The 17233-nt window shown below is 57.4% G+C and overlaps 1 protein-coding gene across 5 annotated transcripts in view; it reads left to right on the forward strand.

Annotated features, from left to right (window-relative positions):
* The window catches only part of LOC144933931 (transcriptional enhancer factor TEF-1-like), a 67098-nt gene that overhangs the window by 38241 nt on the left and 11624 nt on the right, over positions 1 to 17233 (forward strand). The window contains exons 3-10 of one of the 5 annotated variants that reach the window (XM_078859242.1): positions 728 to 790; positions 1228 to 1290; positions 9416 to 9427; positions 12156 to 12296; positions 12478 to 12518; positions 13415 to 13548; positions 13973 to 14109; positions 16857 to 17030. In XM_078859242.1, coding sequence (XP_078715368.1) covers positions 728 to 790; positions 1228 to 1290; positions 9416 to 9427; positions 12156 to 12296; positions 12478 to 12518; positions 13415 to 13548; positions 13973 to 14109; positions 16857 to 17030 — 765 coding nt within the window. The remainder of the gene's footprint in view (positions 1 to 727; positions 791 to 1227; positions 1291 to 9415; positions 9428 to 12155; positions 12297 to 12477; positions 12519 to 13414; positions 13549 to 13972; positions 14110 to 16856; positions 17031 to 17233) is intronic. The other 4 variants (XM_078859245.1, XM_078859243.1, XM_078859244.1 and 1 more) reach the window with 4 other exon arrangements.

Raw genomic sequence — 17233 nt, forward strand, 5'->3', positions numbered from 1 at the left:
AATCGAACTCGGACCACTGGATTCCCAGCGCGGTGCGCTCACCACTGCGTCGCTACTCCAAGACAAAGATCATTATCGCCACTGGGGAGACAAAGGCGGCCCGGACGTGGTGCTGGCCACCCACCCCCTCGTGAGCCGTGCCGGACTTCATAGGTGCTGCTCGCTAACAGCACTTGCCCCAACAGTCTGTTACAGCCTATACGGGGGATCTTTGTCTTTGCCACGATTCCACACGCACTCACGCGGCTCGGGGTCTCCTGACCGTCCCGTTAGCGCCTCTAAGTGGACGCGACCTCAAACGTCGCTTGGGACTCCACGCCGTGGAGGGGCCGGGGGCAGAGCGGTGCTGGTGGGCGCAGTGGTGAGCGCGCGGCGCTGTGAATCCTGTTCATAGAGTGGACTGCTGGGCATCTGTGAAGAAGAGCTTCGTAGCTCATCGGATTCCTCCAGTGTTAATAAACATTCTTTTATCGTAATAATCAGGGGCATCGATAGGGCGGGGGTGCGGGATCCGGGGCAAACCCCACCGTGTGGGCCCCCCCCCCCCCCCCGGGAAATAAATGAGAAGTATTACATCTTGACACCTGAGACCGTTACGCTGAAGCGAGCCGCCCCCCCCCTCCAAAAGTGCGGGGCCCGGGGCAGTCGCCCCGATTCGCCGTGGTGTACCCGAGCCGGCGGCGGCGGTGTGTGTGTAACGCGTGTGCATTGCCATCGGGCCCTCCAGGTGTCTAGCCACATACAGGTGCTGGCGCGAAAGAAAGTGCGCGAGATCCAAGCCAGCATCAAGGTACGTGACCCCCCCCCGCTCCTCCTCATCCCCCACTCCCTCTCAGCCCCCCGCTCCCCCACCCTGGCCAGCCGCGCGCCCCCCCCCCCTCTCCATCTTAAGGTCCTGTGTCTGGCCTCTGGAATGGCGAAGGCTGCACGCTGCTGCTACTGCTGCTGAGGCTGCAGGCTACTTGACTGGTGCTCGTGGCTGCTGCAATTGGGAATACTTAAGGCATTTCTCTCCTTTCCATCTTAATTATTTCCTCTGTCCTCCTGTCTCGTTGTTGGTCTCCTCTTCCTTTGGCCCTCTCCGTCTGTCCCCTGTCGCCGCATCATCTCCTTCTTGGAACCCCCGCCTCCCCCCGAACCCCCCCCCCCCCCCACCTTCTCCTCCGTGCCCCCCCCCCCCCTCTTCCCCCCCGCCCTCCACCTCTTTTCTTCCTTCCTCGCCCGCAGGTCTCTAGTCACATTCAGGTGCTTGCCCGGCGGAAAGCGCGTGAGATTCAGGCCAAGCTCAAGGTACGAGCTGCGCTTGTGCGGCCGCCGCTTGCTTCTGGCTGTGCCCCCCTCCCCTCCCTCCCACTGGCCCCCCGCTCTCTCCCCCCTCCCTCCGTCCCTTCCTTCTTGGGCTGACGCTCCCCCTTTCTTCCCCGCCTACCGCCACTTTGGCTCTCTCGCTTGGCTCTCTCTCGCTTAGCTCTGTCCCAACGCTTGCTCCGTCCCAGGCCGCTTCCTTCACCTGCGCCCCCTCCTGCTCCCCCCCCCCGCCAATGCCCCTCTCGTGTCAAAAACCGCGCGGGCCACCGCCTCCGCCGCCGCACGACTCGGCCGCGTGGCCTCGCGACGGCCGTGCCGGGGACGCGGCGGGCAGGCAGGCGGCACCGCCGCGAGAACTTCGAGCTCGAATCCGGCTTCCAGCCGCCCGAGCGCGGCGACGATCGAGAGAGGCTTTCACGATGCGCCGTCACATTGATGGAATCTAGAACGCGCAGAGTGAGGAATGTTGGCCTACTTTTGCGCGCCGTGCCAGATCGTCTCGCCGGCAGCCCGGTCGCCACAGAGTCCGCACGCGCGTCTCTATCTCGTCACGTGATCGGACGTCTGTGGACGAAGAGCTTTACAGCTCATCAGATTCCTCCAGTCAAAATTAATGCGATTCCGATTTGGATTTGTGGCTACATTTGTCGGGCATTTATTTACACACACGCACGCACACACACACCGGCTGTGTGCCTGCCTAGGCTTGTCCCAAGTGAGTTGTCAGAGGCCCTGCTGACGTGTTAAAAGTGACTTTCAGTTGAGTTGCGATGGCATTCTGGTGAAGATACTAAATCTGGATTCGTACGATAGCCATGCTTGAATCGCCACCCGCAGCTCGTGACGCCGCTGCACGTTGAGAGTCGGGATATTAATCTCGGAGGGGGAGAGAGAGAGGCAGTCACAGCCAAAGGCGGAGGAGAGGAAAGGTTTCAAGCGTGGACTTAAACTGCGGCGTCGGCAGCGCGGACCGCTGGGGGAAGGGAGTTTCAGACCGTGGGGGCAGCAGAGGAGAATGAGCGACCATGTCACTGAACGACGACGTTTGACAGGGGACTTCCACGGAGAGCCTTGGTTTCTGGGGTAGCGAGTGCGCGTGGAGGGGAGTAGAGATAAGAGGGGAGAGGTAGCGGAGTGCGTGGAGGGGAGTAGAGTGAGATGAGAGGGGGCAGGTAGGAGAGTGCGTGGAGGGGAGTAGAGTGAGATGAGAGGGGAGAGGTAGGAGAGTGCGTGGAGGGGAGTAGAGTGAGACGAGAGGGGAGAGGCAGGAGAGTGTGTGGAGGGGAGTAGAGTGAGGTGAGAGGGGGCAGGTAGGAGAGTGCGTGGAGGAGAGTAGAGTGAGATGAGAGGGGAGAGGCAGGAGAGTGTGTGGAGTAGAGTGCGATGAGAGGGGAGAGGTAGGAGAGTGCGCGGAGGGGAGTAGAGTGAGATGAGAGGGGAGAGGTAGGAGAGTGCGTGGAGGGGAGTAGAGTGAGATGAGAGGGGAGAGGTAGGAGAGTGCGCGGAGGGGAGTAGAGTGAGATGAGAGGGGAGAGGTAGGAGAGTGCGCGGAGGGGAGTAGAGTGAGATGAGAGGGGAGAGGTAGGAGAGTGCGCGGAGGGGAGTAGAGTGAGATGAGAGGGGAGAGGTAGGAGAGTGCGTGGAGGGGAGTAGAGTGAGATGAGAGGGGAGAGGCAGGAGAGTGTGTGGAGTAGAGTGCGATGAGAGGGGAGAGGTAGGAGAGTGCGCGGAGGGGAGTAGAGTGAGATGAGAGGGGAGAGGTAGGAGAGTGCGTGGAGAGGAGTAGAGTGAGATGAGAGGGGAGAGGTAGGAGAGTGCGCGGAGGGGAGTAGAGTGAGATGAGAGGGGAGAGGTAGGAGAGTGCGCGGAGGGGAGTAGAGTGAGATGAGAGGGGAGAGGTAGGAGAGTGCGCGGAGGGGAGTAGAGTGAGATGAGAGGGGAGAGGTAGGAGAGTGCGCGGAGGGGAGTAGAGTGAGATGAGAGGGGAGAGGTAGGAGAGTGCGTGGAGGGGAGTAGAGTGAGATGAGAGGGGAGAGGCAGGAGAGTGCGTGGAGAGGAGTAGAGTGAGATGAGAGGGGAGAGGTAGGAGAGTGCGCGGAGGGGAGTAGAGTGAGATGAGAGGGGAGAGGTAGGAGAGTGTGTGGAGGGGAGTAGAGTGAGATGAGAGGGGAGAGGTAGGAGAGTGCGCGGAGGGGAGTAGAGTGAGATGAGAGGGGAGAGGTAGGAGAGTGCGTGGAGGGGAGTAGAGTGAGATGAGAGGGGAGAGGCAGGAGAGTGTGTGGAGTAGAGTGCGATGAGAGGGGAGAGGTAGGAGAGTGCGCGGAGGGGAGTAGAGTGAGATGAGAGGGGAGAGGTAGGAGAGTGCGTGGAGAGGAGTAGAGTGAGATGAGAGGGGAGAGGTAGGAGAGTGCGCGGAGGGGAGTAGAGTGAGATGAGAGGGGAGAGGTAGGAGAGTGCGCGGAGGGGAGTAGAGTGAGATGAGAGGGGAGAGGCAGGAGAGTGTGTGGAGGGGAGTAGAGTGAGGTGAGAGGGGGCAGGTAGGAGAGTGCGTGGAGGAGAGTAGAGTGAGATGAGAGGGGAGAGGCAGGAGAGTGTGTGGAGTAGAGTGCGATGAGAGGGGAGAGGTAGGAGAGTGCGCGGAGGGGAGTAGAGTGAGATGAGAGGGGAGAGGTAGGAGAGTGCGTGGAGGGGAGTAGAGTGAGATGAGAGGGGAGAGGTAGGAGAGTGCGCGGAGGGGAGTAGAGTGAGATGAGAGGGGAGAGGTAGGAGAGTGCGCGGAGGGGAGTAGAGTGAGATGAGAGGGGAGAGGTAGGAGAGTGCGCGGAGGGGAGTAGAGTGAGATGAGAGGGGAGAGGTAGGAGAGTGCGTGGAGGGGAGTAGAGTGAGATGAGAGGGGAGAGGCAGGAGAGTGTGTGGAGTAGAGTGCGATGAGAGGGGAGAGGTAGGAGAGTGCGCGGAGGGGAGTAGAGTGAGATGAGAGGGGAGAGGTAGGAGAGTGCGTGGAGAGGAGTAGAGTGAGATGAGAGGGGAGAGGTAGGAGAGTGCGCGGAGGGGAGTAGAGTGAGATGAGAGGGGAGAGGTAGGAGAGTGCGCGGAGGGGAGTAGAGTGAGATGAGAGGGGAGAGGTAGGAGAGTGCGCGGAGGGGAGTAGAGTGAGATGAGAGGGGAGAGGTAGGAGAGTGCGCGGAGGGGAGTAGAGTGAGATGAGAGGGGAGAGGTAGGAGAGTGCGTGGAGGGGAGTAGAGTGAGATGAGAGGGGAGAGGCAGGAGAGTGCGTGGAGAGGAGTAGAGTGAGATGAGAGGGGAGAGGTAGGAGAGTGCGCGGAGGGGAGTAGAGTGAGATGAGAGGGGAGAGGTAGGAGAGTGTGTGGAGGGGAGTAGAGTGAGATGAGAGGGGAGAGGTAGGAGAGTGCGCGGAGGGGAGTAGAGTGAGATGAGAGGGGAGAGGTAGGAGAGTGCGTGGAGGGGAGTAGAGTGAGATGAGAGGGGAGAGGCAGGAGAGTGTGTGGAGTAGAGTGCGATGAGAGGGGAGAGGTAGGAGAGTGCGCGGAGGGGAGTAGAGTGAGATGAGAGGGGAGAGGTAGGAGAGTGCGTGGAGAGGAGTAGAGTGAGATGAGAGGGGAGAGGTAGGAGAGTGCGCGGAGGGGAGTAGAGTGAGATGAGAGGGGAGAGGTAGGAGAGTGCGCGGAGGGGAGTAGAGTGAGATGAGAGGGGAGAGGTAGGAGAGTGCGCGGAGGGGAGTAGAGTGAGATGAGAGGGGAGAGGTAGGAGAGTGCGCGGAGGGGAGTAGAGTGAGATGAGAGGGGAGAGGTAGGAGAGTGCGTGGAGGGGAGTAGAGTGAGATGAGAGGGGAGAGGCAGGAGAGTGCGTGGAGAGGAGTAGAGTGAGATGAGAGGGGAGAGGTAGGAGAGTGCGCGGAGGGGAGTAGAGTGAGATGAGAGGGGAGAGGTAGGAGAGTGTGTGGAGGGGAGTAGAGTGAGATGAGAGGGGAGAGGTAGGAGAGTGCGTGGAGGGGAGTAGAGTGCGATGAGAGGGGAGAGGTAGGAGAGTGCGTGGAGGGGAGTAGAGTGAGATGAGAGGGGAGAGGTAGGAGAGTGTGTGGAGGGGAGTAGAGCGAGATGAGAGGGGAGAGGTAGGAGAGTGCGTGTGGGGTGTCTCGTCGTCTAGCTTCAAGCGTAGGGGCCGTTGTTTGTTATTTTGGGTCCACCATCCTAAACAACACCGTGCGGCTTCGCGAACTTCGGTTTGACCGCGGGGCGCACCGCCCCATTGTCGCGGGCCCTTTCACCCTCAAGTCCGCCCCACCCGTTCAAATTCAAAATTCGAAGTCGTTACACGCCGCACGCGCCCGATGATTGGTGACCGCCACACGGAGCGCTGCGCGAGGGCGCAGCAGCAGCAGCAGCAGCGGCGGCGGCGGCAGCGGCGGCGGCAGCGGCGGACGCGCGGTTTTTCCACAGCCCCCGGGCCGCTCCTCCTCCTCCTCCTTCCGTCTCCACCATCCCTGAACCACATCCACGTGCGCTGTCTGTCCCCGCGTGTGTGATGTGTGCGGCGTCTACCCGTGTCTGTGTGCGGTGTGTACCTGTGTGTATGTGTGCGGTGTGTACCTGTGTGTGTATATCCCTGTATGTGCCCGTGTGTGTGCGGTGTGTACATGTGTGTGTGTTCGTGTGTGCGGGTGTATATCCGTGTGTGTGTGCGTTGTGTACCTGTGCGTGTGTGTCCGTGTGTGTGGGGGGGGGGGTTGTGTACATGTGTGTGTGTGTGCGGGTGTATATCCGTGTGTGTGTGCATGCGGTGGGACTTCATGTACATGTGGTCGGGTCTGTGTTGATGTACATATGTGGAACTTCTTTGGCACCGTACGTAGCCAACTAATCGGAGGCGCGGACGTGTGTTCATGATGTCTGCGTGTGTGTTTGGGTTTGTGTGTGCGAGGTAGTGTGTGTGTGGCACCCCCTCGTGTGCCGTACCGGCCTTCATAGGTGCAGCTCACCAACAGCACTTGCCCCTACAGCCTATTAAAGGCTGTAATGGTGGTCTGTGTCTTTGTGTCCCTATGTAATTGTGGGGGTGTGTATGTGTGTGTGTGTGCGCAGCGCGTCCCTACTCGTGGTGCCACACTCCACGTGTGTGCACGTGGTCTGTGTGCACGTGCTCTCGGTGTTTGTCAATGCATTTTTGGGACGTGTGTTGTGTGTGTTACGTGGGGAGATGTGGGGGGTGGATAGGTGGAGGGGAGGGTTGTGGGGGGAGGGGTGTATGTGTGGGGGGGGGGGGTGATGGGGGGGCCGTTGGCCTGGGAAGCTGCCGAGAAACCAGCTCGGGATTTTTCGTGACTCAAACATCGCGTCCAATTAGGGCGGACAAAGCAAAAAACGAAAATTGAATTTCCTTTCAATCGCCCGCCACTCAATCGCGGCTTGTTTAGCGACTGCCCCCCCCCCACCCCTTGCCTACCCCAGCCCCACACGCCCCTCGCTCATTACCGCTACGAGGGGGGGGGGGGGCTGTTGGACGAGGGTGGTGCTTTGTAGATTGCGGTGCAGCAAGTAGGTTTGCCTCCATCACCTTGATGCCGTGCGCTATCCTCTCGCGCGCGCGCTGATTTCCTCCCGGAATATATCAGTTTCGTCCCACACTGGCGTTTGTAAATAATTAATTATAATAACAATTATAACTATAATAACAATGCACATCCCTTCATCAATCCACTGCCAGATTGAAGGTCACTCTCATTCATGCCCCTGTCGGTCATGGTTGGTGTCTGTTCGAACACACTTCAGCGCGCTGGTCAGTGTGGGCTGGCGTGGGGACTAATTCAGTACTTAATGATGGAATCGGCCATACATCCCACAACACGTGGACCCTCCCGATGAGAGAGTCTCGTGGATACACAATAATCACCCTCTCGCCCCCGATCTCGCCTGGACACCGCCTGAATTGGGGCAAGCATCACGCGTCAAACTGCTCGCTGTGGACGGCTGCGCGATGACTTTGCGAGCAGGTTAACAGTAGCGGCAGACAGGCAGTGTAGCAACAACATCCGCTCTTCATTTGTACGCCTGTGCTCCCACGCCTGCACCAACCCGCATACACCTGTGCGGTGAAGTATGGTCAAATAACCCCCTATCAAACCACCCCTCCCCCCCCCCCCCTTAACATCCGGCTGTAGAACGACCGCGCGCAATTTACACATCAACTGATTACACAATTTACCTTTTGTGCGCTCACAGCGCAACGCATTGTGAGCGTGGTAACGAGGAACATTCACGAGGAACTTGCACCATCGCCAGGGGTAACGGGGCGGACAAAGCGGGGGGAAAGTGGGGGGGGGGGGCGGGGGGGGGTCATGGTCATGCCCCCCCCCCCCCATCTCTCCTATTCCCTCCACCTCCCCCACCAATTAGCGGAGCCTCTAATTGGTTGTTGCTGACGCACATGGCCGCTTTGGATACGGAGAGTCGGGGGCGTGAGACGGGAAGGGCATGGACACGCGGGGCGTGAGATGAGAGGGGCATTGACACACGGGGCGTGAGATGAGAAGGGCATTGACACACGGGGTGTGAGATGAGAGGGGCATTGACACACGGGGCGTGAGATGAGAGGGGCATTGACACACGGGGTGTGAGACGGGAAGGGCATTGACACGCGGGGCGTGAGATGAGAGGGGCATTGACACGCGGGGCGTGAGATGAGAGGGGCATTGACACGCGGGGCGTGAGATGAGAGGGGCATTGACACACGGGGTGTGAGACGGGAAGGGCATTGACACGCGGGGCGTGAGATGAGAGGGGCATTGACACACGGGGTGTGAGATGAGAGGGGCATTGACACACGGGGTGTGAGATGAGAGGGGCATTGACACGCGGGGCGTGAGATGAGAGGGGCATTGACACACGGGGTGTGAGATGAGAGGGGCATTGACACACGTGGCGTGAGATGAGAGGGGCATTGACACACGGGGCGTGAGATGAGAGGGGCATTGACACACGGGGTGTGAGATGAGAGGGGCATTGACACACGGGGTGTGAGATGAGAGGGGCATTGACACGCGGGGGGTGAGATGAGAAGGGCATTGACACACGGGGTGTGAGATGAGAGGGGCATTGACACGCGGGGGGTGAGATGAGAAGGGCATTGACACACGGGGCGTGAGATGAGAGGGGCATTGACACACGGGGCGTGAGAAGGGCATTGACACACGGGCCGTGAGAAGGGTATAGATTATAATGATGGCTATCATGATGATAATGATTGCTATGATAATGATGATAATAATGATGGCGATGATCTTCTCGGAATTGGGCCGTTACTATGGCGAGCTCGAGGCCCGCTGGGGCGCGCCGCGGGGTCTCTCGCCCCCATCGCAATCCGCGCCAATTTAGTCTCGAGCACGTGGGCGCGTGTGTGTGTACCTGTGTGTGTGTGTACTTGTGTGTGTGTACTTGTGTGTGTGTGTGTACTTGTGTGTGTGCACTTGTGTGTGTGTGTGTACTTGTGTGTGTGTGTGTGTACTTGTGTGTGTGTGTACTTGTGTGTGTGTGTACTTGTGTGTGTGTGTGTGTATGTGTGCATGTGTGTACGTGTGTGTGTGTACTTGTGTGTGTAAAGGCGGCGGGGCGTGCGTGGTGCTGACCTCCCTCGTGTGCCGTGGCAGCCTTCATAGGTGCTGCGACTCGATAACAGCACTTGCCCCAGTAGCCTGTTCCAGGCTATACGGGGGATCTTTACCTCTGTCGTATGTGTGTGTGTGTGTCGTGTGTTACGTTGCCGGCACTTTTAGATATTTTAATTGAACGTCAGCGTTGTTGTTGTTTTTGTTGTATTGGTGGTGGTGGTGGTTGATGTGGTGTTATTTGCTTCCATTGTCATTGATGTCACGGTGGTGATGGTGGTGGTGTTGATGGTTATTGTCGCGGTTGCTGATGATTGTTGGTGCTGCTGCTGCTGTGTTTGCGGTGGTGTTTATGATTGTTGTGGGTGGTGGTGGTGGTGGTTGACTGCCTGTTGCTGCCGATATCATGATTGCGATCATCGCTCGCACGTGATTGTAACTCGCGCATCTATCCCTTCTCTCTGTTTACAATCCCGTTCTATGCAGGCAATGAACATGGTAAGTATAGGCACGACCCCCCCCCCCTCTGGCTTAGCACCCCCCACTCCCAAAGCTCCCAACTCCCCCCGCCCCCCCCCCCCCCTTGGCTTCTCTCGGGTTCAGCAGCAGCAGCAGCAGCCCAAGGCGGCCGCACGAGCGCAGGGCTCAGTCAGCCGGCACTGTCCGGAGCGGCGTGTGGGGTGGCTCATTCAGGAGCTGCAGTGGCTCCATCTTTGAAATTCGCAAACAAAAATTGCTGCTCTTCGTTATTTCGGTTGCCGATCCCTGACCATGGGAGTCCGGTTCACCATGGAAGTCCAGTTTACCATGGAAGTCCACTTTACCATGGATGTCCACTCTACCATGGAAGCCCAGTTTACCATGGAAGTCCACTTTACCATGGGAGTCCAGTTCACCATGGAAGTCCAGTTTACCGTGGAAGTCCAGTTCACCATGGAAATCCAGTTCACCATGGAAGTCCACTTTACCATGGAAATCCAGTTCACCATGGAAGTCCACTTTACCATGGAAATCCAGTTCACCATGAGAGTCCAGTTCACCATAGAAGTCCAGTTCACCATGGAAGTCCAGTTCACCATGAGAGTCCAGTTCGCCATGGAAGTTTGGTTCACCATGGGCAGGAGTCGGCAACCTGCAGCTCTGGAGCTGCATGCGGCCCATCAAGGACCGCATGGGGGCAGTTATTCACTAAGCACCACCACCGTCTCGTATTCACGGTGCATTGCGGCTCTTGAAATATTGAGGGTTTTTTATATTACCGAATTCGAAAAAAAATTCACACTCGGGGGGAAAGGGGGGATTGCCCCCCCCCACACCCCCCCAATATATCTATAGAGATGATAACAATTGGAGCCCCCCCCCCCCCCCAATTGTAATAACTGATGGAGACCGCTTCTGCGTGCGCGTTCCCATGCCTAGTGGATACAGGGGGGGGGGGGGGGGCGTAGGGGTTGGGGGGCATCGACCCTCTCCCCCCCAGCCCCCTCCCCCCCCAGCCCCCTCCCCCCCCAGCCCCTCCCCGAAGCCTCAATAACAGCGCAAGAGCAAATAATGCTTATGAAGCATGCTGCTTTGCGGATGCGCGTACGTGCGCGCGTGTGTGTGTGTGGAGACGGGGGCGGGGGGGGGCGGTGGCCTAGTGGTTAGCGCACTGCGATTCCGGTGACTCCAGAGTTCACATCCCAAACACGGCCAACATCGGTGACAGATTTGTGAACCGCTCCTGGGGCTGGCCCCTAGGTCAACTCGGCCTTAAAAATGAGTACCCAGTGCGGTGTGTAAATCACATCAGCGTTGGGTGCGGCAAAGGCTGCCCCGGGCGTGGTGCCGGCCACCCACCCCCTCGTGCGCCGTGCCGGCCTGCACAGGTGCTCGCTAACAGCACTTGCCCCGACAGTCTGTTAAAGGCTATTTGGGTTATCTTTGTGAGTTAGTGTGTGTGTGTATGTATACACGTGTGTGTGTGTGCTATGCTCAGTGTGTGTGCACGATTACGCTCAGCCAAGCACTAACACAGCCCCCAACTGCCCCCCATTAGCCCCCCAGCTCTGCATGCAAAGACGCGGACGACCCGGGCAGGGTCTGAGAACTTTGAAGTTAACGTTTTGAGTTCACTGTGGTGGAATCGCTACACTGCGTGCGCGTGTGTGTGCGTTGCTAACAGCACTTGCTACAACGGCCCGTACGAGGCTATACATGGGGTCTTTGTCTTTGCATGTGTGTGTGTGTGAACCCCGGTGGCCCCAGTTCGATTCCCGCTCAAGGCCAACATCGGTGGCGGATATCTTAACCGGTGCAGGGCCTCCTCGAGGTCGGCTCAGCCTCAATTGAGTACCCGGTGTTGTGCGTAAACATCGCCACTGGGGAGACAAAGGCAGCCGGGCGTGGTGCTGGTCACCCACCGCCCCTTGTGTGCCGTGACGGCCTTCGTAGGTGCTCGCTAACAGCACTTGCCCCAAGACTCTGTACAATTGTATACGGGGGGGAGGGGGGGGGGTCTTTGTACAATGTGGATCTGTTGAGTGTTTGAATCTCTGAGCGTGCGATGTGGTAAATACTGTCGGTGTGTGTGGCGTTTACATCTGTGAGCCTACCTGTGGAACTGTGAGTGTACGTGTGCAGATGGATGTACTTACATGTGTTTGTGTATGTTTACCCGTGTTCGCGTGTGTACGTTCGTATGTACGTAATTGAGCGGTGGCGCAGTGGTTAGCGCACTCACTGCCCTACGAACTCAACCAGCCGAGTTCGATTACCCGCTCACGGCCAAACACGTGACGATTATCCGAACCATTCCGGGCCTGCGATAGGTCTACTCAGCCGTAAAATGCGTACCGAGTGCGCGGTGTGCAAACATCGAAGCTTGGGAGTCAAAGGCGGGCGGGCGTGGTAGCTGCCCCCCCCCCCGCGCTCACTCGGCCCTAAAGGTGTTCGCTAGGAGCGCTTGCCCCCAACCACTTTGTGTCTGGCCTACACGGGGGAGGGGCGGGGTGTCTTTGTCTTTGTGTGAGCACGTGGCGAGCACGTGTTAATCACGTGATAGATCACGTGTTAATCACGTGCTAACCACATTCCCGCCACAATTGACAGAGGGCCCCTGCAGGCTCGAGTGAGTCCGTCCCCTCGTTTATTCCAGTAGTTGCCTCTCGATATTCTCTGTGGCCTCCTCACCATCCTCCTCGTCGTCGTCGTTCTCCCCCCCCCGCCCCCTTCGTCTCACGTCAAGGATCAGAACGCCAAGGACAAGGCGCTGCAAAGCATGGCGGCCATGTCGAGCGCGCAGATCGTCTCGGCCACGGCCATTCACAGCAAGGCCATGGGCATGGGGCCCGCGCTGCCGCGGCCACCCTACCCGCCCGCCCAGGGGGTCAGTGGCCTGCAGCAGCAGCAGCAGCGCGCTTCTCGCAACACACACGCGGGGGGGGAGGGGTGGTGGCGAGATGTTAACTACCTCGCCCACCTCTCCAATGGCATTCACACTTATCTCTCACCATGTCCTCATCCTCCCCCTCCTCCTCCTCCCTGTATCCTCTCTCCTCGTGTTGCAGTTCTGGAGTCTGCCCGGGCAGCCAGGCTCGTCCGCTCAGGAGTGAGTCTCCCCCTCGTGGAGCCATCACCGACCCACCTATCCACCCACCTACCCAACTACCTACCCACCCAGTCACCCACCCACCCAGCCAGCCACCCACCCACCTAGTCACCTACCCACCCAGCCACCTACCCACCCAGCCACCCACCCACCCAGCCATCTGCCCCCCTCCATCCTTAAACCGGGTTCTCAAGTGGAGTGAAGTTGATGGGGCTCAGCCCGGTCACCAGTGACTCGCGTAGAGACTCATACATTCACATAGAGACACATAGAGTTGCATATAAACACATAGAGTGGCAAAGAGACCCATAAACTGACATAGAGACATCGTCTCTAGTAGAGTCCTATACTCACGTAAAGTCACGTAGACTTGCGTAGAGACCTAGAAGACTCGGACAGATATCCACCAGAATAAGTAATATTTTTTTTTTACTTCTTTAAAACACGCTTTCATGAAATGTACCGTACTAGTAATGGCAGAACTCCACGACTCCAGGAAGTGACCCCGAGGCTTGCCACGACGTAAGGGGCCGTGGCTATTTACAGCCAACGTCAGTTGAGCGTGGACAATTAGACCCAAGCCGAAACATTAACATATAAAAAGAATGTTAAAAAAGATGTACATTTTTTTTATAGAATATAGTATTGTCACCAGTATGACATAAGTATACCAAGTTTGTAGTCGATACCACATTGGGAAGTGGGTTAAAATTGAGTTACAAGATTTGAGGATACGACAACAACAACAACAACAGACAGAGTGAGTTAAATAAAAGTGTGTAAACAAGTAACCGGGTGAAGGGGAATCCTCTAACCCTAACTCCCCCCCAACCCCCCCAACTCCCCCCAACCCCCACTCCCAATCCCCCCCCCTTCCTCTACCCCCCCTCCCGTAGTGTGAAGCCGTTTGCACAGCCCGCGTACCCCATGCAGACGAGCATCCCCACGCCCATCCCAGGTGACCGGTTCGACTCCCGACACGGGACAACACACACACGTGACAGTCTTGTCGGGTGGTGGAGGTTGAATGGCAAGTATTTTGGCATTGAAAGACTACCACGTGGCCTTACACAAACATGATGATGATGGTGATATCATCATGATATCATCATCATGACAGTATATTTTTTAGATTGTTAATGTTGTTGCTCATTGTTGCCTGTTTTTTTGTATCGTCATGATCAATCGTCAATCATCATCACGATCATTAATCAGTGATCATCAACGCCATTATAAATCGTCAATCGCCACCGCGGAGAAAAATCCACGCCGTACCACCGGGAGAGACACACCGAAACTCCAAATATACAGCAGGCGTCAGCGTTGGGATCAAACCCACAGCCTCCTGTATACCAGGTGAGGTAGTTAACGTCTCCTAGCCACCGTGGCGAGATGTTAACGACCTCTATCCTGCCCCCCCCCCGTCCGTCCCCCACCTCTCCCCCCCCCCCCAGGCGGCTACGACCCCGGCACGGGAGGCCTCGTGGCCACGGCGGTGGGGCCCGCGTGGCAGGGCCGCTCCATCGGCACCTCCAAGCTGCGCCTCGTCGAGTTCTCGGCCTTCCTGGAGCAGCAGCGGGACGCCGACACCGTGAGTTGGGGGCGGGGGGGGCGGGGGGCGGGGTGAGGTTTTAATTGATTGGTTAATTGGTGAGTTGGATGGTTGGATAGAGAAGGGAGGGGTGGGTGTTGGTGAGAAGTTTATTTTATAATCATCAGAACAGAGTTTAAATTCCGAAGCATCGGTGGGGAATATCTGAACTGTTTCTTGACCTCCGTTCGGTCGACTCAGCCTCAAATCAGTACCCGGTCCGGTGTGTCTAGACATCAGCATTGGGGAGACAAAGGCAGCCGGGCACGGTGTTAGCCACCAAGAGGCTACCGGGCGGAGATTGGTATTTGTCTGTCGTGAGTAAACGACATTCCAATGTTACGAGTTAGTTTGGTCAGGCTTGAGTTCTGTCAAACAGGGCGAGAGGGTAAAACCACACTTGGCAGGAAGGTCGGTAGCGGTGCGTGCGTGCGGTGCGTGTGCGTGCGTGCGGTGCGTGAGCATGTGAGCGTGCGTGCGGTGCGTATGCGTGCGTGCGGTGCGTGAGCATGTGAGCGTGCGTGCGGTGCGTGAGTGCGTCCGGAGTGTGGGGAGCGGTGGCGCAGCGGTTAGCACGCACTGCGCTACGAGCCGACTTCGATTTCCGCCAACACCGATGATCTGAACCGGTGCAGGGCCTCTCCTAGGTCGACCCAGCCTCAAATGAGCATCTGGTGTAAACATCGCCAATCGGGGCAGTAGGGCGGCCCGGCAGTGAAGCCGGCAACCCGCACCCCCAACGCGCACCGTCCCGGCCCTTCGTAAGCGCTGCTCGCTAACAGCACTTGCCCCAACAGTCCGTCAAAGTCTATACGGGGGGATCTTTCTCTTCTGTGCGGGTGCTTAATATAAACTCCAACCCCACGTGTGTGTGTGTGGTTTTTTTACGAGTAATCGGTGACGGAGGCCGGGATGGAGAGAGAGAGAGAGAGTCGGGGGGGCAAGGAGCTATGCGAGCGATGTGGAGTCCCTTGCTCCCGACATCTGGACGAGAACCCCGCCCCCGCCTGCCCCCCCCCCCCTCTCCTCCACCCGCGTCTTTAAAGGCAACAAAAATTGGCCTCTTTGTGCCTGAACCCGGGGGGGGGGGGGGGAATATAAATATACACGCCCGCGGTGTGCCGCTCTGATTGGCCCACACAAAGAGCCGAGGGGGATTATCCACGGGGGGGGGGGGGGTGGAAATCCCTCGTTTGTAGCTCCCGCTGCACGTGTGTGTGTGCGTGCACCTAGCCTGGCACACTGGGGAGCGGTAGTGTAGCGTGTAGCGTAGCGGCTAGCGTGCCGCGCTTCAAACCCGGCGGCCCGAGTTCGATTCCCGCTCACGGCCAACCAACACCAGTGACGGATTTTATCTGAAACCGGTCGTGGGCCTCCTCTACGTCGACTTGGCCTCGATTGAGTACCTGGGGAGACAAAGGCGTCCGGGCATGGTGCTGGCCACCCACCCCCTCGTGTGATGTTCCGGCCTTAATAGGTGCTACTTGCTTATAGCACTTGCCCCAAACAGCCTGTTAAGGTTATACTCTAGGATCTGTGTCTCTGCACCTAGCCTGGCACAAAGCGCCGTGGTGACGTCACCGCTGTTGTGTGCGAATTCCTCCTCCCTCCTCCTTCCTCCTCCTCCACCCTCCACCACCTCTTCCTCCTGCTGCTGCTGCTGCTGCTCTGACCCCCATCTCTCACGTGCGTTGTGTGTGAGCGATTGCTGTGGAGAGGCTTCTTGTTGAGGGTGGTGAGTGGTGTAAGGGTGGAGGTGAGGAGGAAACGGGTGAGTGGGTGAGCTGAGTGGGGGTGGGTGAAGGGGGTGATGAGGCACGTGGGCGAGTGGGGGTTGAGTGAGTAGGGTGAGCGTTGGGGAGGGGGCGAGTGAGCTGATCGTCGTGAGAATTTGATCTTGAAAACTCACCGGGGCGAGCTGCCACAACAATGACTATGCTCCTACGTGTCTTTACTTTCCCGGTCGGGTGGTGGAGGGTCTTACGACACAAACGTGGGCAGACCGTTACGATGTGGTGTCCGACACAAAGAAATACGAATTAAATTCTACTAACTTGATTTGTGTATAATGTAGTTTTTTTTGGGTTAGATCGCGTAAATGTAAACGTGTCGTTAGTTACTGGCGAAACGTCGTCCTCAGATGGTAAATGTTGTGGCGGTGTGCTGTACTAGCAACGAATTGGCACGTTCTGTTTACGTGACAAACCTGACGAATTGGCTATGTCGGGCGGTGGACGGGTTTAACGGCACATTCATATATTTCGGCGAGCTAACCCCAAGAAACGTTGTATCATGGATGATTCTAGATTTGAAGCTTTCGTGACTGCAAGGATTCATATTCTTAGGTTTTTTCGGTAAAGTCACGTAGGTAAAACATCAAAATTAATGAAAATAAAATAAAAAATCACGACGTTTCGGAGGCAACACAAGTCTCCGTCATCAGGTGGGACCGTCACAGCCGGATTAGCTGCATCAAGTGATGCAGCTAATAAAAATAAAATAAAATAAAAAATCACGACGTTTGGGAGGCAATCACGACGTTTCGGAGGCAACACAAGTCTTGTGTTGCCTCCGAAACGTCGTGATTTTTTATTTTATTTTTATTAATTTTGATGTTTTACCTACGTGGTGACTTTACCGGAAAAAACCTAAGAATATCATGGATGATATTGGTCGCGAAAGTCTGCTACGACGTGTTAAATTGATTTGTGTGTTTGCTCTCACCCCTTGCCCCCCCCCCCGCCCAGTACAACAAGCACCTGTTCGTCCACATCGGGCAGTCGAGCCCCTCGCACGGGGACCCGCTGCTCGAGGCCGTGGACGTGCGCCAGATCTACGACAAGTTCCCCGAGAAGAAGGGGGGCCTCAAGGAGATGTACGACCGGGGCCCCCAGAGCGCCTTCTTCCTCGTCAAGTTCTGGGTGAGTTGGGGGGTGGGGGTCAGTGGGGGGTGGGGGGTCAAGTTCTGGGTGAGTTGGGGGGTGGGGGTCAGTGGGGGGTGGGGGGGTCAAGTTCTGGGTGAGTGGTGGGGTCAAGTTCTCTGAGTGTGGGGTGGTCGGTGGGTGGTCAATTTCTGGGTGATCGTGGTGGTGTAATGATGATTGACGGTGGTGATCGTGGTGGT

This window comes from Lampetra fluviatilis, chromosome 8 (genome assembly GCF_964198595.1).
Source record: "Lampetra fluviatilis chromosome 8, kcLamFluv1.1, whole genome shotgun sequence".
NCBI classification, from domain to species: Eukaryota; Metazoa; Chordata; class Hyperoartia; order Petromyzontiformes; family Petromyzontidae; genus Lampetra; species Lampetra fluviatilis.